The 24,691-nt window shown below is 36.7% G+C and overlaps 1 protein-coding gene across 4 annotated transcripts in view; it reads right to left on the bottom strand.

Annotated features, from left to right (window-relative positions):
- sgip1a (SH3GL interacting endocytic adaptor 1a) overlaps positions 1-24,691 on the bottom strand; it is a 92,472-nt gene that overhangs the window by 22,038 nt on the left and 45,743 nt on the right. For 3 of the 4 annotated variants that reach the window (XM_079841237.1, XM_079841239.1, XM_079841240.1), the window contains 15 exons: positions 23,239-23,302; positions 21,045-21,069; positions 19,729-19,791; positions 19,547-19,604; positions 19,223-19,401; positions 10,399-10,410; positions 8,971-8,982; positions 8,100-8,121; positions 7,800-7,923; positions 5,783-5,871; positions 5,201-5,287; positions 3,754-3,828; positions 2,600-3,370; positions 1,369-1,493; positions 239-392 (listed from right to left, as the gene is read on the bottom strand). In XM_079841237.1, the coding sequence (XP_079697363.1) occupies positions 239-392; positions 1,369-1,493; positions 2,600-3,370; positions 3,754-3,828; positions 5,201-5,287; positions 5,783-5,871; positions 7,800-7,923; positions 8,100-8,121; positions 8,971-8,982; positions 10,399-10,410; positions 19,223-19,401; positions 19,547-19,604; positions 19,729-19,791; positions 21,045-21,069; positions 23,239-23,302 (1,860 nt within the window). Of the gene's footprint in view, positions 1-238; positions 393-1,368; positions 1,494-2,599; positions 3,371-3,753; positions 3,829-5,200; positions 5,288-5,782; positions 5,872-7,799; positions 7,924-8,099; positions 8,122-8,970; positions 8,983-10,398; positions 10,411-19,207; positions 19,402-19,546; positions 19,605-19,728; positions 19,792-21,044; positions 21,070-23,238; positions 23,303-24,691 lie in introns of all 4 variants that reach the window. The other variant, XM_079841238.1, reaches the window with a different exon arrangement.

Raw genomic sequence — 24,691 nt, 5'->3', positions numbered from 1 at the left:
TGCTGGAGATTTCACTTCAGTATTTTTTAACTAACCATCAGCATCATCATACTGTTTCAGTTCAAATTAAAGCAAAACTGAATTCAAAACTGTGCTGAATACTGAGCACTATGGCACCTTAAGAAACAGAGGCCCCTGTTACACTGAATTCTAGATAGCAAGGCTGATTTCCAGAGCAGACGCATAACGACAGAGCGGCATGGCAAAGCAGAGAGAATGATGGGAAATGGAGTCACACCTGACACAGACACGGAGAGCTCTTTACCGACGGTGGGAGTGGTGGCAGCACTCAGAGAGTTGGTGGAGGAGATGGATGAGGTGCTCTCCGCACGGGCCAGCGGAGCCAGAGGAGGGGGGCTTGACGAGTGTACAGGGGGGCTGAACGGCCGATTCTGAAAAGCGGGGGAAAAGGAAGAATAGACAGAGGGGATGTTAAGTAACAGAAGAGTAGGGGTTTATCATTCTGGTTAGGTAATCAGGGGAAATATACTTGCTGTGGTAGTGCTCCTTGTGGTTTGTTTCACTAAATAATGAATTTTTAAAATTTAGTTTTCACCTTAAAACTGCAGTGAAAACAAGATGGTCTCAAAAACGCGGTTTGAAATCGCTGGTGTTTCTTACGTCACAAACTACTTTGTAACCAATCACGTCAAAGTACGGATGGGCTTAAGGATATCATTAATTATTCATTATAAGCTCTGAAGCAGGGGAGTCTCAAGAAAAGCCACGTTATCCCAATATATTTTTCTGTTGATATGAAAAATCAGGTACATTTAGCAATATAGCGGGTGAATTATGTATATGATGTATATTACGATGTTAAGATGAACTATATGCCTTTCTCCATTACTTTCTAAGTTGTTTAAAATGTTTCTAAGGATTCTGATTTTTAGAAGGCAGACTGAGATGGCGAACAGTGACATGATTTGTGTAACATTAGCAACACATTATTAGCTGTTTGATAACATAGTCAAAGGCTATTCATATTAATTACCGTTATGTGTCCGACGTTGTAGAAAGCGATACGTAAAGCGCATTAACATTCTGATAGATCAACTTGTATAAGTACAATCAAGCTATTTTAAGGCCTGTATAATTTTTTTTTCCATGGGAAAATTTTTAAAATATATAATTTTGGTAATCAAAGATGAGTTTAAAGGGATACAATTATTGACTACAGGGGGACTTTAAATATGTAGCAAATGTCAACTTTTAGGCTGGGTCTGATTTTCTGAGGAATGAGTTCTTGCACCCTATAAGTTCCTGACCATGAAAAGGTCAGTGAGTTTGTTGGGAATTAACAGAGCAATTAACAACCGTAATAGTTACCATTTGAAAGTATTGTAATTTTTTTATGTTATCACGTACCACATCCCCTACGCTTGGCTTCCCAGGAGGCAGTTTGGGTCGTGAGGGTGGCCGAGGTGGGGGAGGGGGAGGGGGAGAGCTGCTGGTAGCCAATGGCGTAGAAGGGCGTGCAGGGGAGGAGGAGCCTGTGGAGCGAGAGTATTCAATTAAAGTAAAGCCATTCAAAGAGTAACATGCATCAAGCCCATTCAAGAGTTCTTCCTGATTTGTATAAAATGGGAATACATTCAAAAATGTATGATACTTGATCAAAATAGCCTCACAAATCACCTATAGAAAGCCAGGATGCTTAGAATATATTATGACGACTTTCGCACTTTACTGTGGAAACAATGAAAACAAAAACGTTATTTGAATCTTTGAAAATGAAGATGTTTACAGTATATAAATATAGATAGCATGACACTTCTGATTAGAGCACTGCTAAAACACGAAACCCAAAAATGTTGTAGTACCAGTAGTAGTGCAAGAGTGGTAAGACTGTACATGTCTCTATATAGAAAATAATGAAGCAAAAAGTTGTCAGATACACTTCACCCCTCTTACTAAGAAGGCTCTCCTGTAAAAATCCATATAACATGGTGGTGATTAGAGCAGAACGACTTAAAATGTAGACTTTTAGACTGAATTTATATGCATTTTTAATATGCAGAAACTTATGCTACTGCTTATTACCCAACGGTATATTCTATAAATCAAAAAGTGTTTATGCAATAACATGGATTTTTTTATATTGGTGGTTGTAAAGGGTTAGTTCACCTAAAATGAAATACTGATCATTACTCATTCAAACCTGAGTGACTTTCTTTCTTCAGTGACACACAGAAAGAGAAGTTTACCAGAATGCCTGAGCTGCTCTCATTCATACTATGAGAGTGGATGGGGACCAGCAGTTGTCGAGCTCCAAAAAGGACCAAAAAGCATAATAAAATAAGTCCATATGCCTTATGCTCTATATTTCAAGTATTCTGAAGCCATGTGATAGCTTTGTGTGAAGAACAAAATTATGTATTCACTGAAAATTTGGTCATCACATGGTCATCATTCAATTTCAACACGTGGAAAGACAATAATAACTAATTTTATGCTCCACAGACAAAAAGAACCTCATTCGGGGTCCAAATAACACGTGGGTAAGTAAATGATGACAGAATGCTAATTTTCGGGTGAACTAAACCTTTAATGTGGCCGCTTCTCTGGTTGACAAGTTTTTTTTTTAGATCAGACTCACCACTTTCATTTCCACCCGTACTAGCTGGAGCGATGGGCCCTGGGGATGACACTACCGCCCTGTACGTAGGAGGTGGTGGAGGAGGAGGTGTCGAACGTGGTCCTTGACAAATCTCTTTGGGTGAAGTGCTGCTCTCAATGGGGTCCTCTTTTGATGGAATCTCATCAGGGCTTTTCTTGTCCTCTTGGTTCAGAACCAAGGGCGGAGGGATTGTGCGTACACTTGTCTCTACAGTGCTTGGCGGGCTGTTGGTTGAGTCTGATTGGGTCTCTGTCAGAGGAGCACATGGCAAAAAGTCTGTAGTGGACTGAAAAAGATCCTCTGGTGCCGGTGGGGGTGGGGCCTCTTCTACCGGAGGGGGTGGGGCCTCTTCCACCGGAGGAGGCGGGACAGTTGGAGGAGAAGGAGTGGTGTCTTTGGGGACAGGTGGGGGGCTTTCCCTTTGTGACTCACTGGAAGGAGGAGAAGGTGCCAGCTCTGCAGGAGGAGGTGGAGATTTTGGTAAAGAAGGCTCCTCAGATGGAGGGGGTGATTTAGGTAATGGGGGTGCTGGTTCTGCTGGGGGAGGCAGAGACGAGGGGAGTGGAGGTGCTGGCTCTCCTGCTTCAGAGGGAGGAGGTCTTTCAGGTGACTCTTCATTGAAGCAGACCCATTTATCTCCAGCATCTTGACCAGGTTTCGGAGAGTCTTCTGGACCAAAGATGTTGTCCAGATCAGTTATAGAGGGCCTCTGTGAGATCTGCCTTGAATTTTCCTCTTCTATCTGTACATCTGCATCGGGTACCACACAGATATCATAAAGAAACAGAAAATATTATTAGCAGGCCATAAACAGAAGCGAAGATAAATGAAAAGGCAAGAGTTACAAGACACAGTGCCAAAACACAAGCACAAAAGAAACCAAACAAACACTTGTTGGGGTCCGATATTTGTATAGACCAAGGGTGTCTAAACCTGCTCCAAGACGGCCAACGTCCTGCTGAGTTTAGCTCCACGTGCCCAAATAAACCTGCCTGGAAGTTTCTAGTATGTCTTTATTAGTTGGTTGAGGTGTGCTTAATTAGGGCTGGCACTAAAACATGCAGGACAGTGGCCCTGCAGGAGCAGGATTAGACACCCCTGTTTTCTGAGACCCTGATGGTGGGGGATCTTACCAGTAGGCTCTGTAGCAGGAGATTCAATCGGAGGAGGGGAGGTCGGCACATTCTTAGGCGGAAGCGGAGGCAGAGCTGCAATGACATTAGTGCGGCTAAGATAAGCTCTTACATTCACCCCCCCACCCCCCATAGGCAATGTCTCCATGCCCCACAGCACCATGCAAAGGCAAGGTCTCATTCAGGCAGTCAGGGACAACAGAGAAGGACTGTGACATGGGATGAATAGCTCAGCCTATGATAACACTTCACTCTCTGTGACCTAGTAATTCACACTACTTTCATTTAGGATTGTAACAATTTTATGTTAATTTATGTTCAAGGATCACTTATTTGTTCAGTATGTATATAACCAGGGCTTGCACAGACTAGTCAATTAGTCTCTAATTTCTATGATTAGTTAGGGTGCTTAGAGGGCCATATATAATTTGATAGAATTTTTTTTTACTAGAGCTCTCAAAATCAACATGTTTATACTTTTTTTTTTAATTAAACATTTATCAAAGCTTATATAATCACGGTTTCATTCTGCTTTCAAAAGACTGGTCATAAACAATTTATTTTATTCCATTCCTAGTTTTTAAAAATGAGTAATCGGTCTTATTATTATTATACATAATACAAAGATAATATCTGAATCACTTCTTATGGCTTTAAGAAAGGAAGATGTGTTCAGAGTTTTGCTGACCGGATACGGCGAAAGTTTATTCTATCAACTCGCTCCGCTTCACCTTCTTCGTTGCTCTGGTTGGTTGTAGCACTATCCTATTGCGTGCAAAGGGAATTTGAAAGACAACCATTTATACCGCCCCTCGGATTGAGCAATGCTAATGGTGAGTTCCCAGACCCAACATCTTGATGTGGGTCTGGCTTGTCAGGCAAGTTGCAAGTTATTAGCCTTGTTAAATAAATATTAAATCTCACCACATCAAACTCTCCAGCTGCCTAGACCGTTGAAGCAGCTAGTCTTTGAGTAATTTATATATGCTAAACACTGACTCAGTCACAGTCGACTACTGTTCTAGCAAAAATGAGTAGTCATGCAAGCCATAGTATTTACATATTTATGTAAATTCAGAGATATATCACTATTAGAAGACACATTTTCATTTATAATCATAGCCTTAAACTTAACTTAAGCACACACATACAGCTCAGTGTCATTTAGCTTTTTTAAAGCATGCATGAAAATAGGCCACGTTGAGTAAACCGTCACCAAAAGACATGAGTACAGGATGAGCTGGATCACTCTTAGGATTTTGATCGTTTTCATAGCTAATGACTTGAGAAATTAGTAGGTTAATGGAGACTGCCAAAGGGGAAGTTAAAATAAAAAAATCTGGAGGCAATCATGATTTTTCCACTCAATCAACCGTTCACCGTTTTGGAACTTATGGGTTTATGGTACCAGGATGATGGCAATCATGCCACACAAGCAATGACTTACTTCCTGTAGGAAAAGGTCTTGCCAGTGAGGATTCTAGGTGTTGCTCAGGCAGGGGTGCACCCCAAACCTCAGGTTCCTCTATCACCGCTAATTTATGGAAGAGGACATGATACACAGTTGATGGGGAGCAGAATTAACAGCTGCGTGACTCACAGAGAGGAAGGAATCACCATGCAACACTTATCTATCCCTATATCTGTCATAAATGGCCTATAAATCTAATTGTTTTAATCTCAACTGCTGCAAATGGAATTGAGTGGGTGGCAACACAACTAGTAAGCACTGATGAATGTTTTGTTCTATAGCTCACATTACATAAGATTAAAAACTAGTACAATGATTATATAAGCATACAAACAGTACTCTCAATATTTATAGCTGAAATATGAGCATCATCTTTATACCCTCTGTGAGTCTCCAGAAGACACATACTGTATATAACATAGAAAAATTATTTTTGTTCAAGTGAATGAAGAAACAAAGAATCTGGGCTGTGGTAAGGTTCTATTGGATTGTGAATGGTTAAAATTCAGTGACCCAGTAAATGACAGATCCATAAGCAAAACTAAGAGACTGATATACCTTCACTGGTCTTCTGCTCATCAAAGGCTGTCTCCAGCGGAGGGCCGAATAAGGCTGTTGCATCCTCTGGCACTGGAGATTTCTTATTACTGAAATGGAGGAGAATTAAGCCAGATTTGCATGACTCATCCACACAGATGCAGACTAGTCACATCCAGGCTGCAGCTTTCTAATGTTATGATATAATCCATTTAGACTCACTTAAACAACTACACATTTTTAAAAGAGGTAAATACCACTCAAAGTTGCAACAAGCAGGGTTATATATAAGCATCATTTTAATTTAGAATGTCACTAGTGTGGGAGGAGACTGCCCAGCAATGAGTTTCAGGTACTCACACTAGTTTTTATTTTTATTCTGTTTTGTATTTTGTTTTACCTAATAGTTTTAGCATGTTATTAAATATGGCAATGTAAATATATTACGCTGCTGCTGCTGCAGAGCAAGTATGGACTTGCTACTGCTAATAGATACACAGACACACTGCTGTGAACATGGAAGATATGCTGCTGCTGCATAAATAGACATAGGCTACATAAATCCCATAGCAGATCTGCAGTCAAACCAAAACGTATTCAGACACCTTCAACATTTTCTCACATCATCACAGTTTATTCACTATAGTATTTAAAATGGTAATAAAATAGGACAAGAACTTTTTAACTTTAACAAGAGTTCAACTGTGTCAGAACAAATTATTCTTGATAATGTCAGATAACTTTGATAAAAAGGTATGTAATGTATTACAATAAAACAATCAGCTGTCAAATTTAAGTACACAATTAGATAATACCAATTTAGGGCAACCAATTACCAAACAATGCTTAATTTTGTTCAGTCTGTGGTGTAAAAGGTCACATTAGCAATTAAAGAAAAAAACACTTAAACAAAACATGGTCAGGTCAAAGTGTCTGAATAATTTTGGTCCCAATTTTTTAATAATTTTACTGGTAGTACACTGTATGAAGAATTTTTGGGTATACTATGTCACAGTTTACTTAATTTTGCTATCCTCACTGACTTAATGAATAAATTAACTATAGTGTCCTCCACCCACTAGTAAAAAATTATATCTGGTGTCTGAATAATTTTTGGTTTGACTGTAGGCAGTGGAGGTTTTAGAGGAACTCTGATAGCATGCTGCAGGTCTAGCTTACAGCAAACAATACACCAGACTATTTATATGTTGAGCAAGCAATCTCATTGGTTGCAGGATCAGCAGAGGCCAACCAGCTTGTGCCATGCGGTAATGAGGGGACTGTTTGCAGATTGCATGTAAAGGACCTAAATGGCTTCTAGACTTTCATGACTGAACTAGATATTTTAATTGGTGCATAAATACTTTTAGTTTTTATTTACACCATACTTGTAAACTATGGTGAGTTAAAAGTTAATTCTAATAGTTTTATTGTATTGTTTTTTAAATGTTTTATATTTTGTTTATTTATTTTATATTATCTTAACTTTATGTACAGCAACCTATGGTTGTTTTTAAATGTGCTTTATAAATAAATATAATTAATTAATTATTTAGTTTCAGGTCCAGAAATTGTAGTTTCAGCACAAATTGTCTGCTTATGATGACACAATGCACATTATCAAAAACGGCACCATACTCAAAATAATACTATTAAAATAACCATTCAAGTTATTTTTGTAAAATTCATATCAACACTACATACTGCAGTACTTGTGGACAATGAAATGTAATATAAATGCACCATTATTGCTACATTTATTGTACATGTATTGCTTAACATTTAGCAGCAAAATGTATTTTACCTACACCTAAATGTCATGCACAAAAAAAGCAACCAGCGTTTACACAATACACTAGAAGTCAGACTTGGGAGAATAATTCATTCCAACCATTCAGCTTTGGCTGAAAAATCACTTTCTTTGTTTTGTTTGTGCATATTTATACTTTTAAATTTTTTTTTCAAACAAACAGGTTTTGTGAACAATAATAAACTTTGAAATAACAGACAAAAAGTGTGTAAGTGTGCGTATAGATACCTAGCAGGCTCGGGAGTGGGTGCAGGAGCAGGCGCTGATGCAGGTGTTGGGGGCGGGGCAGGAGCTGGAGCTGGAGCTGGTGCAGGCGTTGGAACAGGACGTCTCGGTCGTGCAATTTCTTCACCTGGGAATAACATCATGTTCATATGACTACAAATAAACTACACCTACTCCTACAAATGCAAGCACACTTCTTTATTCACAAGACAATTTAATTCCAGACAACTCTTTATTGTCCGATTTGAATAGACATAGACAACAGATTAATAAACCCAAGAATAAATAATAAAGTGTACTTACTGGGGTTTCTTTTTGCCAGCCCCTGAAACAGACAGAAGGCCAAAACATTCATAAGACTAAAAGCTCATAACACCATATCGCTCATCAGCTGAAAAGAGTGCATTGTGGGTAAATTTAATCAAGGGAATGGTAAGTCAAATTCAGACCGAGATAGTGGCTTGATACCCTGTAAACTGCTGTTTCATAATGCATTCTACAGCTGACAGAAAATTCCAATGATTGACTCGGGTGATGAACAATCTTATCTGACTCACTGATACATTAGTAATAAATAACACTGTCATGAATGCGATTACATCAGGTTCTCCATGTTGGATGTGGATTTCGAATAGACGACAGCATTTGTTTTTCCTTTAAGTTAAAATGGCATTCTTTATTAGAAGAAGAACTCCTTAAATAGCTTATGCAAGGCTCTACGGCACCCAGTCTACAAATGATTAAAAAGGGTATTTGCTTGATTTCCAAAGTAAGCATTTTTTGGTGTAATGGATTAATAGCATAAAAGTAAGCAGTATTTCTATTCACATGGGCTTTTATTTAGACCAGATGAGGGAGAAAAAGTGAATAAGAGTGCTAATTTTAGCTTTTAAAAAAGTGATGTCTGTAATAAGTAGCAGTTAATAGACCTGTAATAAATAATTAATAAATTATATAAATGTAAATAATAATTTGTACTGGTCCTGACCTTTGCATCTTTCTATGAACATCATCATATCGTATTAAGTCTCTTTAAACATGAATCATTTTGCTTATAGTTAATTAAAATGATAGGTATCTTCAAAATGCAAAAGTTTGCCTCTGTATGACTGCTTCAAGTCATAAAGCGGTTCAAACACTGGTGAACAGAAAAATAATAGAAAAAGGCACTTACCGGGCTACGTCTCTGTGACCAGCAAAAAGGAAGAGAGAAGAGACACCTGGTCAGAAAGTGATAAATCAGTAATACAGACTTCGATCAAAAGCATGCTCTGTTCCTGAACTGCAGGGTGTGAATTAGACTCTACATTCACCTTTATGATGTGATTTAATACTTTTTTGACCCAATGAAGGCAGTGACAAGTAAGGAGTGAATGACTTAAATTTTGATCTGTTAATTACATTAAAATTATAATATAGCTCGAGAAGATATGAAATATAACGCATTTCAAGCGGAATATAGTTATATCAAGCACTTTTGTGATATTTATGGTCCTTTTTGAAGCTTAAAAGCTTCGGTTAAACGTTATGCCTTTTGTTTTGGAATATGAATAGCATGAGGGTGAATGTTGACAATTGTCATTTTTGGGTGAACTGTTCTTTAGCAACTGTAAGAGTAACAAACAAATCCCAATAAAGTTGATCTTTGAACTGATCTTACTTTAGCACCATTATAAATAATCTGGAAATACTCGCTTCACAAGTCACATTTCCAGATTTCAGCAATTCTTAAAAATGGCATTTGTGCACGTATTGCCAACGTTGCACCTGTGCTGTGTTGCTTGTCTCAGCACTGTTAAGTCTTCAGAAAATCTAAAAGCATAGAAAAGATGTACTGCTCACTAATAAATCTCCTTTTGCTCCATAAAAATGTTATGGTCATACGTAGTACTCCTGGGCCAAATGTACAGTTAAAATAGAAATGAAAAGAGAATAAAGTTCATTTTCCTTGTACATCTATTCTTGTTCACGCCAATTTAACCTCATTATATTTCTTTTTTCCTTGTTCTCCCTCCATAATTGTTGGATTATGCCCAGGAACAAGGGCTCTGAGTTCAGTTCTGAGAGATTAGGATGATGTACCAGTAACAAAGTCTAATCCTATAGGCTGTAGGCAATGGTCACCACCAATCAGAGCCAAGAGTGGACAAGCACAAAGACTGGCATGCAACCAAATGCTTCAATATAAGAGCTGGTCTGATGACTAAGGCTGGCGGCCCACTCATTCAAAAAATAAACAGTACAAAAGTGTTGAAGTGAAACATGCATAAACACCAGATGCAAAATTACATTTTCTATCTTTCATCAATAATGAGCAATTCTCAGTCTCATGGTGAAACTATAAAGTACAAACTACACAGACCCATCAAACTTAATTTAAATTTGGTTTATTTTGTATGCTGTATATGCAGCATATAATAGTCTCTACACATTTCTACAGTCTATTACCTGTTTCAGTATCCAACAGTTTATCCATAAACACGCAAACCGACCCTAGATTATTTCTTAATATTAAACACCAAGCATGCAGATTCACCAAGCCAAGAGATAAATGTTAGGAGATGCCACTCTAAAAGAGGATGACAAAGTATAAACAGCTTACCGGACTATTCCTCTATATCAGCCAGCATGAGAGTAAGGACAGATAGAAATAGAAATACAGGCAGGTAGAGAGACAGAAGAAAAGAGAGCATTATCTACATTAGTATAGTGCTGATAATGAGTGAATTTGAGAGGAATGACAAGGCAGAAATGTACAGATTACAGTATGATGCAACACTGTGCAAACCCACTGTCAATTTTTCTGTCAACCACAGATATCGCCTCCAGCACATAATATTTCTCAACTAATAAGGAGATCAGTCAAACGTGGCAACAGATCAAGATCTCAATGAGTGACCTCAATGACTTTACTCATAGCTTGAGTGAATGTGAAAAATCAACCATTTAATAAGCACATTAAGGGGGGGGGGGGGGGGTCTAATGCTATTTTATGCATTCTAACTTATTTACACTGTTAACGAGTTGGATTCTCATGCTAAACATGGCCAAAAAAAAAACAAAAAACAAGTTGAACGTATGATGGAGTATTTCTATGCCAAATACACTCCTTCAGGATTCAAAGACGTTTCTGAAAGTTTTTTTCGAGTATGACCGTGTATGACTTCAAAAAGGGCGGAATTGCTTGTATGGGCACTTCTGAGCACAGCAGCGCTGTCATTTTGTTTTTAGGCCAAATTAAAATCACAAAATCAACAATGAAATCAACAATGTCACTATAGAAGTGTGTTTTTGGTTGTGAGGGAAAGAAAACCTTGTTCAGCTTCCCAAATAAAGTGTTTTTTTGTTCCCTGTCACGAGTCGAAAATGACGGCGGTGAGTGAAACTGCATCAAATGTCTGTGTTTTGTTGGTAATCGGCACGTAAATGTATAGTGAATCGAAAGTTATCCAGGGATAATGCCATGATGTATTTTGTGCGTGTGTGTGTGCTTGTGTCTCTTTATCTCCTCCCCTGGTGCACGCCTGCACAAGTTTGGCTGTTTTCGGAAATAATCGGTACAGCGTATCTATCTTTTATAAATCTGATAAAACTAAAGACTCTTTGGAGATCTGAAGGATGCAATACTACTCTATAGGTACTCAAAATTAACATGAGACTGGCAGAAATTGTGTGTTATGTACCCTTTAAAGAAATATTTCACCGAAAAATTTAAATTCTATTTTCAATTACTCATGTGGTTCCAAACTCATATTTGATTTTCATATTTCCATGGAAGACATAATATTCACTACCATTCAAAAGTTTGGGGTCCATAAGATTTTGAACATTTTGAAAGACACGGCAAATCTTAATGCACAGATCGACTGGTATTTTATACTATGTGTGTTTCCATAAATCCCTACTATGCAATGTGGTTGACCCTGTGATTTTATAATTCACAGAGAGTGGCCATGATTCATTGGCAGCATGGATAAATTAAAAGCTGTCATGGATGTCTGTAGTGCAAAATCTCACTGAACAGATATAGACTGATAAATAACGCTGATTTTCATTTGTTATTTTAGCGTGGTAAGATTTCATTTATTTTAATGAATTTGCAGGAATTAAAGAGTGAGAGATTGTGAGTGCGTCTGTATGTAATAGTGAAGCTTGTTAGTTTATTTTCAAAAACAGCGAAGTTGTCTCCTCATTGCTGAGAAATAGCATATAATATGCTTTCAGTAGCAAAGCTAATAGGTTTTATTTAAAAAAAAAATCACAGATCTATGCTACTGAATGCTTCTATGTTTGTGTGCAATTTTATATCTAAGTTTTAGTGCAAGCACATACAGGAATGTCTGCTTCATAATGCAACATTAAAAAGCTATCTTTGTGGCCAAACGTGTCACCCTTGTGTTGGCTTGGAATTCCAAAGAGAATCTGATAAACGTGTTTAGACATAGGTAAGATATCCAGATTTGTATCTGATTTAAAACCACATTTGGAAGTGGCTTAGAACAGATGCAAAAAACCACAAAAAAAAAAAAAAAACGGATATCAAGCAAATTTTTGTGTTTACATGTGTGCAACAGATTTTGATTTGTGTCAGATGCGAGTAAAAAGACAGCTGACTGCATTTATTTGATTAAAATACAGTAAAAACTGTAATATTGTAAAATATTATTACAAATTAAAATAACTACTTTCTATTTTAACATTTTTTAAACTGTAAATCCTTCCTGTGACAGTAAAGCTGAATTTTCAGTAGCCCTTACTCCAGTTTTCTTTCTTTTTTTGCTCAAGAAACATGTCTTATTATTATGTTGAAAACAGTCTGCTTAATATTTGATGAAACCCTGATACATATTACTTAGCCCACACTTTTGAACAGTAGCTTATATTAAAGCATTTCCCAGATTTTTTTTTTTTTGTTATTTGTTTTATGCAAAAATAATAAATGTGTACAGTATAGACATGATGCATAATAAGGCACTGAATGACACTTGGAAATGGAAAAAGCTTCCAATTTTAAGATTGGCAACTATTTTGTTTTCCCTGATAAAAAAAACTATTGAACACCTTCAGAAAATGTATAAATTAGCATACAAGGGGCTCCTTTTTATGGTATTTGTTAAATTATTTTTGGAGCATCACACTTCACAGCTCCAATCTCCATAATGAAAAAGCACTCTGGACATTCTAAAATATTTCTTCTCATGGACTCCATAAAAGAAAAGTCATATGGGTTTCTAATGAGTTTAGGATTAATAAATGGCAACATTTTAATTAGTTTGGGTGAACTATTTCTTTAAAAAATGTTGCTTGCTACATGTCAACGTTCTGCCACACAACTTGGAATTAAGACTGTGGAATGATCAAACAGGCTCTGAGCAAACAGTGTTTCCCATGTGTAGCTTTATTAACTCTTGTTGTATGACTGCCCATATACAAGAGGCTTAATAAAGAAGCAAAGCTTATCAATAAAACATGAATACCAGCTGGAACCCAGCACCTGGCCGAGAGGTGTGCTATATTAAGAACCCCCATGCCTTTGTTCTCTGTTCTCGACTGTAACTGTCCACCACCGATACATTCATCTCTCCCTACATTCCGGATGGCTGGCTGGATGCAATATCTCTGCTCTGACTACTCAATTGAAGTATAGTAGAGAATACAACAAGATGTATGAATTATCACTCTCCTCTGTTGAAATGACAGAGAGCACGATCACTATTGTATGGTTTCTGTTGTTCAACCTTTGCTCACACTTTTCTGTTGAGTTGAGTATTCATCTAATCCATCACCATGGTTACACACATACGCACAGGTTGCCATGGCAGAGGACGGGCATGTGACTGATGTTTAATTCATGAGTAAGGAATGCCAGGCGTTCCAATACTGGACAAAGTAGATTTCAGTCACTGAGGTCATAATAAGTCTGCTTAAAGCACGTCATTTTTTGATGTTAAAATACGAATATAGTACAAGTAGCCATTTCTAGGATGATTTTTCTAAAAAATTAACCATTGGTAGAGTTTAGTTACACATATTTTATGCAAATGTTGGTATATAACAAATATAATTTTCAAAATGTGCATAAAGTTTTTGTTGTTGTTGATATTTACTGAATATACACTACTGTTCAAAAGCTTAGGGTCACTAGAAAGTTTTTAAAAGAAATTATTATTCATCAATGATGCATTAAACTGATCAAAACAGTAGACTTTTACATTTATTACAGAAGATTTCTATTTCAAATAAATGCTGTTCTTTTGAACTTTGTATTCATCAAAGAATCCTGAGAATATATATATTAAGCAGAAGAACTGTTTCTTGGGCAGCAAATCAGATATTAGAATGGATTCTGAAGAGTCATGTGACACTGAAGGTAACAATGGACTGATGATTCAGCTTTGCCATCACAGGAACACATTACATTTTAAAATATATTAAAATAGAAAAGAGTAAAAAAAAAACATTTGTAGTAATATTAAACAATATTTAAGAGACAATATAAGAGACTTTCAAACATTTAACAATCTTTTCGACCCTGAACTTTTGAACATTAGTGTATTCCTATGCTTATCATAAAAGTCATGTGACGTTGGATGGAAAATATATCTTTGTGGTGCTTTCAAAACTCTGTATGCTTGAGCCTTCTGTTCAGCCCAACAAATGCAACAACACTGTCTCAACCAATCAACCAATGGTGTGAACTTTGGGGTGGGGTGAATTATGTGTTTGTTCAACCAACCAACAGCAGATAGAGGGTGTCACCTGTTTGAAAATAGGGATGGGCGATACAATACTTCTAAACTGAACTTTTAAATTATTCAAATTACTAAGAGTAAAATGGGTAAAGATACTCACTTAACATTATATTTGAAAGGTATTTTAACATTCAATATGCCTTAATTGCTATATTTTTGTTTACACATTAACAATTTTTTACTTGTAAAATTTAAAAAATATATATAAATGAAAAACTACTTGTAGTAGTAACCACGGGAATCTTCAAATACTAGTTGAACTATGGTCACTGACTGTTGTAAAAAATAAACCATGGTTCACTTTCACAAGTGACAGGACGTTGCACCCAAAAAATGCAACCTTTTTTTCTGATAGTGTATGATTTATATTAACATTAGTTTAGAATAGAACAGTGTAATTGCACTATGTAGGTAACAATTTCATTTTCTTTATTGTGAAATAACTCAAACACTTTATGTTTTTCTGTCTTCTGATGAGCATTGTTCTGGGCTGCTTTTCAAAAGCATCAATGGTTTCTTATGATAGTTTTGGGAAATGCAGCTCTGTTTGAATGCAGTGTCATCAGTGAGCGAACGCTCTCTGTGTGATTGATTGGTTGTGTCTTGCAGCATTTGCGTGCGTTCAGATCATGGTTCAGATGAGCAGGAAAAAAGTTGTATACAACACAATTATTTGGTAACGCAGGTTATTCGTATTGTATGCATAAAATAATATTTTTAAAAAAACAAATTTTTTTTTTGAGTATCAATACTTTTCGATATATCGATACTTCATATCGATACGCCCATCCATATTTGAAAACATTCAGAAAACTGCTCAAGGTTTGAACGTGGTTTAGCATTCATTAAGCAAACTGAGAGAGGAATTCGTAGATGTGCAGATTCAAATTTAACTTTGGGAATAAGAGCTAATGAAAACCCCAGAAAAGATAATTACTTTGTGACAGCTAAATACCAATCTGAGTGCCAATTAATTTCAGGAACAAGGCAGAACAAGAAAAGGCCCGGTAGACGCTCCTGTGTTGTAGATCTGAGTGAGACTGATTGACAAGACACAAAAAAGGTTTTGAAAGCTCATTGATGGAGTTACATGTATCTGTGCGTGTGAATAATTTAGCATGCCAGTTCTTCATGTGACACGTTCTGGCCGGGATGCCTGCCCTCTGTCAGTAGGCCTGCCGCACTATGCAGCGGAGTCATTGTGCCCTGTTTCCAAGCTGAATTATTGAGAGAGAACAGAGTGACACTCTGAGAGACTCCGCCTGAAACTCCTACTCCCTCTGACTCCAGATAACAACACACTCTGAGTCAGATAAGACTCATCTACACCATATCTCATCTGAATGACCTCTGTCAGACAGACTTTAGATGACTTCACCTACAAAAAAAGTTTTCAAAAGTCAATACTTCAGTTTGGAGAGATAATCTTTGTGAAATCTTCTGTAACCGCACACACCATTTGAACCAGATGTTCGCAGCAAATTCTCGCTTGTGAGTTAATGGATATCAAATTATCTGATGGATGCTTTGGAAAATGTTATCAGCAAAAGCTAGTCATCCATATGGTATTCAGAAGGGCTACAGAAGATTTATTAAAATTGTAAACTGAATTCACTAACAGTAACGTAAAAAGTACCAAAAGTATCATTGTACTTCCAATGTACACTACCATTAAAAAGTTTGGGGTTGGTAACATTTTTTAAATGTTTTTCTCTTATGCTCCCCAAGGCTGAATTTATTTGATCTGAAATACAGTAAAACAGTTATATTGTGCAATATTATTGCAATTTAAAATAACAAACTCATTTATTTCCTGGATGGCAAAGTTGTATTATCAGCAGCCATTACTCCAGTCTTCAGTGTCACATGATTATTCAGAAATCATTCTAATATGCTGATTGATGAAACATTTCTTATTATTTTCAACGTTAAAAATACTGTGCTTCTCAGTTTTTTTGTGGAAACCATTAACAAAATGTTTTTCCCAGGATTCATTGATAAATAGAACGTTCAAAAGAATAGCATTTATTTAAATATTTTATAACATAGATGTTAATATATTGCTAATTGTAATACTGTTTTGCAAGATAAGTCTGTTTTGAGCCAATGAAGAATGATTAGACAGGTGCTCTCCACACAGACATATTCATCTCCTGAATGCTGTGTGTAGGGCACACAAAGGTACACCAACATGTGCAAATGCATAAGTCAACACCATTGCTGAGTATATTCTCCTTAAAACTGGATTGAAAAAAACAACAACAAAAAAAACGGTTTGACACCGCCAGTGTTTCAAAGTAGTCACAAACTACTTTGTAACCAATCACTTCAAGGTGTGGGCGAGCTTTAGCATATCATTAACTATGACCGCTCTGAAGCAGGGGAGTCTCAAGAGAAGCCATGTTATCCTAGTATATTTTTCTGTTGATATGAAAAATTGGGTACATTTAGCAATATAGCAGGTGAATTATGTATATGATGTATATTATTTTGTTATGATGAACTGTATGCCTTTCTCCATGGCGAATGGGGACATGGTTTGTGTAACATTAGCAACACATTATTAGCTGTTTGATAACATAGTCAAGCAAAAGGCTAATCATATAATTACCGTTATGTGTAGGACGTTGTAGAGAGCGATACATAAAACGCATTACCACTCTGATACATCGACATGTATACAAGCCTGTATAATTCACTCTTCCACTTCTTCTTGTGAATCACTTTTATGGCTGAATTAAACCAGTATTTCCACTTGTCATCGTGCAGCATTTACTACAGTAAAGTTTAACGAGTGGATCTCTGAGCTGGTGGGAGTGAGTGGAGGCGGGGCTCATTTGCATATGCATGGGACCGCGTAAATGAAGCAATGGTGAAGAGTTACATTCAAGTTATTTTAAGGCATAAATACATATTTTAAATATGTAATTTTGGTGATACGTTTTAAGGGATAAAATTATTCACTACAGGGGGACTTTAAAGCAGATTTAACTAACAAGATGCAGCTACATGGATTGCCGAAACTCAAAAATGTTTTTTTGTGAAATGGCAGGTAGGCGTTTTTGGACTATTAAAATGGCAGTCAGCTCCATCTAAACTGCTCACGCTGCTCTCTCCAGAACCAGCCTCCACAGTTGATAGCCTCATATTACCACACATCTACAAGTAAGGCTCCACAAAAAAAGACATTTCTACTGTAAGCCAAGTTTGGCTTTTGTCATAATGTGACTATAAAATTGAGTTGACAAGGTTAATACAGAACCTAAAGCACTTCCTCCTTTTCATGAGTATCCTTATACAATACACATTAAATCTGCATCAGTGCAACACGCAGTTCCTCTCCTTACTGACAGAAACACTAAGTGTCTCTCAAACTCTCAAAGAGTTACTGAACATGAACCAGAAAAAGTAGGTGTGATCATGACCTTACTCACATTGCATCAATATGATAGCTAATAATAATAATAATTAGAAAAAGTATAGATTCATAGACGTACCATGGAATACTAAATTTATCAACATAATATAGAGTACAATAAGGCTAAAAGTGCACCGGGGTAAAAAAGCGCATTTGATTTTATTCTCCTCCAAACCACTAGACACAAAATTTGCTGCAGCATCCACATTTCATGATGGAAATGTAGCTGATCCTTGACGCAGAGCAAAGTCACTGAATCTGTTCTAAAATTGATCTAATATGTAATGGTTTTTTTTTTATGTTATAGAAGTAGCAAAATAAAATTGCTAATATTATTGAATATATTTTGATTTGATAATGATTTTCAGTTTCGTTCAAGGTAATTAAATTCAAAAAAATGTATGGCACAATATTATCTGCTATGTTAACCCTCACGTTACGTTGTGGGTCAATTTGACCCATTTAAATTTTTGAGTTGATTGAAATGCCGGTTAACCTATGTTCTGGGTTATATTTTGTTATCTTGATTTCTTACTACCCTGTGAAGGTAAAAATGAGCTATTCTCCACTTATTCCAAAACGGAAATATATTTTGTCAGCTACAAATGGTAAACATTAGCTACTTCTATATATGGTTTGAATGATCTGAACCATCTGAACCATATTTCCATAATTTTCATTATATTTATGAAGTAGACATCCGATTCAGAAGTGGTTTGGGCAGTAATGTTAATATTTGATTTAAATTCAACCTCTAAAACCCACATAAAAACAACTGCGTTACAGTTCAGCACTTTGCACAAATCAACGCTATTTTGCTATCTAACTACTGGGCAATCATTTCTTTTGAAAATCAGTCCCAAAATATGAAAACTAGAGTCTGAATGCTTTCAAATGGTACGTAGTTCATCCAGATTACCTTAGGTTTAGACTAAGAATATTATTGTTATAAATGTGTAATGGCAAACGTCCCACTATCTTAAAAATAGTGGTTAAAAACATTTTTATTAATAATAAATTCTGATATTTATTCTTTGTAATGTGTGAAAAATATTGATATTAAAAAGTTAATTGTTTGCACCGAATTCATGCGTTTTTTGTAATAGTGTTAATTTAGTTGAATTGTATTGAACTGGGGTCAAATTTTACCCACTGCAGAATTCGAACATAACATGAGGGTTAAGTTTAAGGAAGAAAAAGTGACAAGAAATGACATAATAAACTTGGAATGCATGGGTAACATTGGCTGGACTCACCAGAGGCGAGGGAGACAGAGCTAAGTTGCCTATGGAGGCTTTTAATTCATCTACCGAGGGAGCTGCAAAGTTGGAGTCTGCTGGCAGGGGTTTGATTTTGATCTTAAATTTTTTGCGGTGGTCCTCCTCTTCTTCAGACTCACTGGAGGAGAAAAAGTGAGTCTTCTCTTTGGGGGCTGGTGGAGGGATGTTAAGGGATCAGATGATTACAACACTGGATGCATTTTATTTCTTAAGAATTGAATAATGCAATTATCATTGTTTATTGGTAAAATGTAATTATTAAAAATTGTATCAATAATTTATGGCTCGATTAAAGGATATCTCCCTCTTCCTCTTCTGGCCTGATGCTATATCCTTCATCATCTACCTCAGGCGAGTTCTGCAAAAGAAAAGAACTGAAGTGAGATTTTATCACAGAAGCAGTACTATTTAATAGTTTAAATTAAATAGCCATTAATGTGATAGGCTTGAACTATCATCAGGCTGTTGAAAGATGTACTTACATATCTGTCCCAATCAATCTCCCCGCAGAAGCCATTTGGAGCCCCATTGGTCTTTTTCTGTGGCTGATCGAATCAAAACACAACTTTAGTAACATCACTCAGATTCACTGATATTTAGATCAAATGATATTTGGCCTATAGGGGTACTGCTGGGGAATCTACAGGTGCTTAATGAGTATTCACTTCTAGCTAAATTACTATTCTGTCTCTATATTCAGTACCGATTCAGTCTCTTGCGGTTCCTGTGCCAGGGTCATCCATAATAAAGAAAATACAGACGACATTTGAATTATTTTACACTATTTCAAATCTTGAATTCACATGAAAAAAAAAAAAAAAACATTTATACTGATTATCTGATGTATTAAACTAGGGCTGTCAATCTATTCAAATATCAAATGACAATCAATATTAGCGTCGGTCCTGGCAGGTCACGTTAGTCAAGCTCGCATCAGCTGACTGTCAGCTGATCATGTCTACCTATAGGAATATGACTTCTATACACAGCATAAGTTCCTTCAGTACTATCAGCAGCTATCACGTTCTCCAGAGCTCATTTACCCTCCTCCATCCCCAGCTCCTCCTGTCCAGTCAGGATTTGGTATTCTGATTCCCCTTGAATCAGACTAAATTCACGAATTATAAATTACATTTAATATCGACATTAATGATATCTGCAATACATTATGTTGGTTCAGTTCTTTTTACTCTAAGGGGGGTTAATGCTGCTCTCCCTGCTCTTATCCATGCTAGGCGGCATGGATGCACAGGGAGCCCAGAACAGAACAAAAACGCCAATCCAAACTGTATGCTAATAGTCAATCAATCATCTTTGACGATAGTGGTCCTGACAGAACTAACAGTTTTTGCATTAACATTTTAATGAACCACTGTGCTAAATATTTCCCTAGTTGATCTTTGATGATAATTACATTTTACTATACAAACACTGCAAATAACTATTTTTGTTAAATCCCATCAAGTATTATTTTATAGTTACTGTAAATTACCTATAAAAGGTCTTTTGTCATCATTTACTGATAAACGGGTGGTCTGCTAGGCTATTCTGCGCGTGTATGCTTGCCTTGCTGCTTTAATTAGCTTCAATTAGCTCAGAATATTTAAATCACTCAGTTCTCAGAATTCACAAAGAACAGAATGAATTGAATACACATGTTGTATAAGCATATTTAATTAATTGCATATGGTAATGCATCAACTTTGGCATCCCCAAACAAACATTGATTCAAATTCCAAAATACAAATAATAGTAAATGTGGCTCTTGAAATGATGCTGCAAGTTAAGAGGTACTTACTCCACCATCTCTGTCTGGTGACCCCCTAAAAACAGAAAACACAAAAGAAAGAGACAAAGAGAGAGACAAAGAGGTCTTTAATGCCCACTTAACATGCAAGCCCCTCTTTTTTCAACTCAAGCACTGAAGCAATTAGCCAGGCTTCGCTCTGAGGCACATAAACACCTGTGTGTTGGTTCTCAAACAGACACACTCTCAAAACAGACATCATCTATTCATCTACAGCCTTTTCACACCCTGAAGCAGGGGACAGGGACTCGAAGCATGCAAGCAGCAAATGCTCCATTGTTAATGAGTTTGTGAGAGAACTCCATCAGCCTGCCTTTGGAAGCACAGCTATTACTATAAGTTAATTAACCCTGTAAAGCCTGAAATATGGAAAAATAGTCTATAATGGTATACAAATTTTATAATTTAATGAACCTTTAGACAAAATCTTTAGCAAAAAAAGTTGGCATATGTGTTTTTTGTTGAGTATCATATTTGATACATTAGGCTTTTATTACTCGTATAGTATGATATAGGAAAATATGGAGTTCATACTTATGGAAAAAAAAGAAAACTTTTATTCAATTTTATTTAGAGGCCCAGAATGAGTGGATGCTTCAGTCCAAAAAGTGTTTATCTTGAAATATTACTAACAATAAAGCCATTCTTGTGTTTACTTTATAAAAATTGTTAAAGCAAAAAGACTTTTAGCATGACCTGGTAAAAGATTGATTTCTAGAATGATACTAAAAAGACTAGAGTATAAACTATCAATCAGATGACAGAAGGCATGTAGATTGTGTACAACAGGTATTTCAGCAAAGTTTTGATCATGTTGATAATTTAGGGTGTTTTCACACTTGCAGTTCAGTTCACTTGGTTCGTTTGGTCCGGATCCCCAAAAAAACCCCATTTAGTCCTGGTCCGCTTTTTTCGTTCAGATTGCCATTTAGATCACCAAACTTAAAGGCATAGGGATACGTTCACAACCTAATTGGTCGGCTTTTATGACGTATTTCCTATTTTGAGACGGAACTCATCGAACATCCAAATCACTGCTGTGTGCTGGGATGAATGTGCTCCTTGTATATGCGTAGCCTGCATATGATTATATTTTGACCAGCTGAAAACTCGTGAAGAGTTTATAAAATGTGTGAAAACAGTGACAGGAATCCCTCCGTCACACACACAAAAGATCTGATCCGTGGAGATGCAACATCATGACTATGATGAGAAAAAAACAGGTATGCGTCTCCTTTTTAGGGTCTCATCTTCCTGTTTTTGGTTCGTTTACATGTCTTTGGTCAATGTTGCGTTCATATATCATTCAAACCCCTCCAGATTTTGTTTGGAAGCAGACCGAGACTCATTTTTTCAGCGGTCTTGGTCCACTTGTTTGGTGCGCCCCAGGGTTCAGATGGCAGCGTTCACAATAAGGGTGTATTCACACCTGTCTTGTTTGGCTCGATTGAATCGAACTCAAGTTCATTTCCACCTTTGGTGCGGATCTTTTGGGCAGTTGTGAATCCAACAATCGCACTCGTACCAAGCAACTGTACCGAGACCCAGCTGAAGAGGTGGTCTCGGTCTGATTCCAAACTAACTCTGGTAGGGTTCGTTTAAGATGAGATAGGGTTCGTTTCTGTCCAATGAATGGATAACCTTAGCACATGTGTGGTTTTGTTTACAAATTATGGTTCACTTGCTAAAAAAATCAACATTGTGTTTGGTCTGAACTAGCAGACTTTCCTGGTGTGAATACACCCTTATTAAAATGGTAAATGGACTGCATTTATATAGCGCTTTCAACAGGCCCATGGCCATCCAAAGCGCTTTACACATTGCCTCACATTCACCCATTCATACACTCTTTCATACACCAACGCCGGTTTCAGCCATGCAAGGCGCCATCCAGCTCGTCGGGAGCAGCTGGGGTTAGGTGTCTTGCTCATGGACACCTCGACACTTGGTCAGGTGGAACCGGGGATTAAACCATCAACCTTCCGTTTTGTAGACAACCTACATGAACCACTGAGCCACTACCGCCCAAATGAACCGCACTTACAGAGCAATCGCACCAGGGTTCGTTTTCGAACCAAACATGCCAAGTGTGAACACACCCTTAGAGGCCTTAGAAATTTACGTATCAAATATGATAAGTAGGCTTTACAGGGTTAATACTGGTATATAAATTAGTGAAACTTACGTAGAGTCAGTGTCCTTTTCTTTCTTCCGTATCCCAAAGGCCTTCCTGGTGCGTTTTTTCAATCCTGTGGTGCGCAGAAATATCTGTTAGTGGTCTGATTTGATAGGGCTCAAAAAGTCACAAAAACACAGTACAGCCTCAGAGACACAGACACATGGCAACAGATGAATTTACAAATGTGCTGTAACTGTAGGTGTGTGTATCTGTGTGCCTGCGTATGAATGTAGATGGGTGGATGTTTGTAAAGAACAGGACTTTGGACATGAGCCGTTTGAACATTCTATGACATTTCAGATTGAACAATGAACTGAATCCATTATTGAATCACACTGTTGACTGCTGATTCAAATTTGACTTCAGCATCACCAATATAAAAGTATTTGCATTTAGCAAATTCACAAACTGAAAAAATAAAATAAAAACATAGATTGGCATAGATCTCCTTTAAGAGTTAGAATTTTGACAAGAGCTTCATTCTAGAAATAAATCGGAAAAAAAAAGATTCCCCCCCGATATTCTGTTGTGCTTACAAATTTCCCAATGTAGTTGGTCAAAACTTCAGTTTCACCTATTTTATGCGCATTTTGGGATATCACATTGAATAAACGCTGGATAGAAATGCCAAGATGCGCATAAATTCTAAAAGTGTGCATATAAAACATATGCGCTCACTTGAGGAAGACAAATTTTTTATGAGATAAGAAGGCATGAACATAAACTACGATAGAAACACATTTGTGTTTAGTAAATGTGTTTCCATCATAGTTCATCCCTCAATGTGCAACTTGCTTCAACAGGCTTTGTCTGATATGATAACTGGACTAACTAGCAGACCAATTTATATTTCACAGCATCTCAAATGTTGGTTTGATCATTCTGAAATGCCTGAGCCAAAATGATTTGGTAAAATTACCTCACAGAAGCGTTTCACACCAGGCATCCAAACGCAAGGATAACATTACAGCGTTTATTGCATTGTGTCTTATGTAGGAACAAATAGCAACTGTGGCTTCCCTGATTGCAGCAACTTCTATTTTCATTACATGTATTTTGCGGCAATTTCCCAGGAAGTGACAATTTTGTTCTCTTGAACACATGGGATGGAAACGCTGGTTTATTTGCAAATGTTTTATGTGATATTCCAAATTTGAGCACAAGTTAAAATGAGCAACTTTAAATGGAAACATAGCTATTGACTATAAATTAGAAATTTTTTGTGAATTCTGTCCTCCAAATTAAAATGACTAACATATGAGTTTTTTTTCTTTTGTTCACTTGTTCATCCAAAAAAATCATGATAAAGCAAGGTTTAACTATATTATGAATTTAAATATTGTGTTATCAGGACAATAATCTATTTATTATTTGTGTCATATTAAAGTTCTCGCAAAAATAACCCCACAATGATAAATATTTTCTGGAGTAAAATGCATCACAGTCTCCCTATAATTTA

This window comes from Gobio gobio (assembly GCF_949357685.1).
Source record: "Gobio gobio genome assembly, chromosome: 17".
NCBI lineage: Eukaryota > Metazoa > Chordata > Actinopteri > Cypriniformes > Gobionidae > Gobio > Gobio gobio.
Note: the sequence above shows the minus strand (reverse complement) of the source record. Positions and strands in the feature narration are given on the sequence as shown.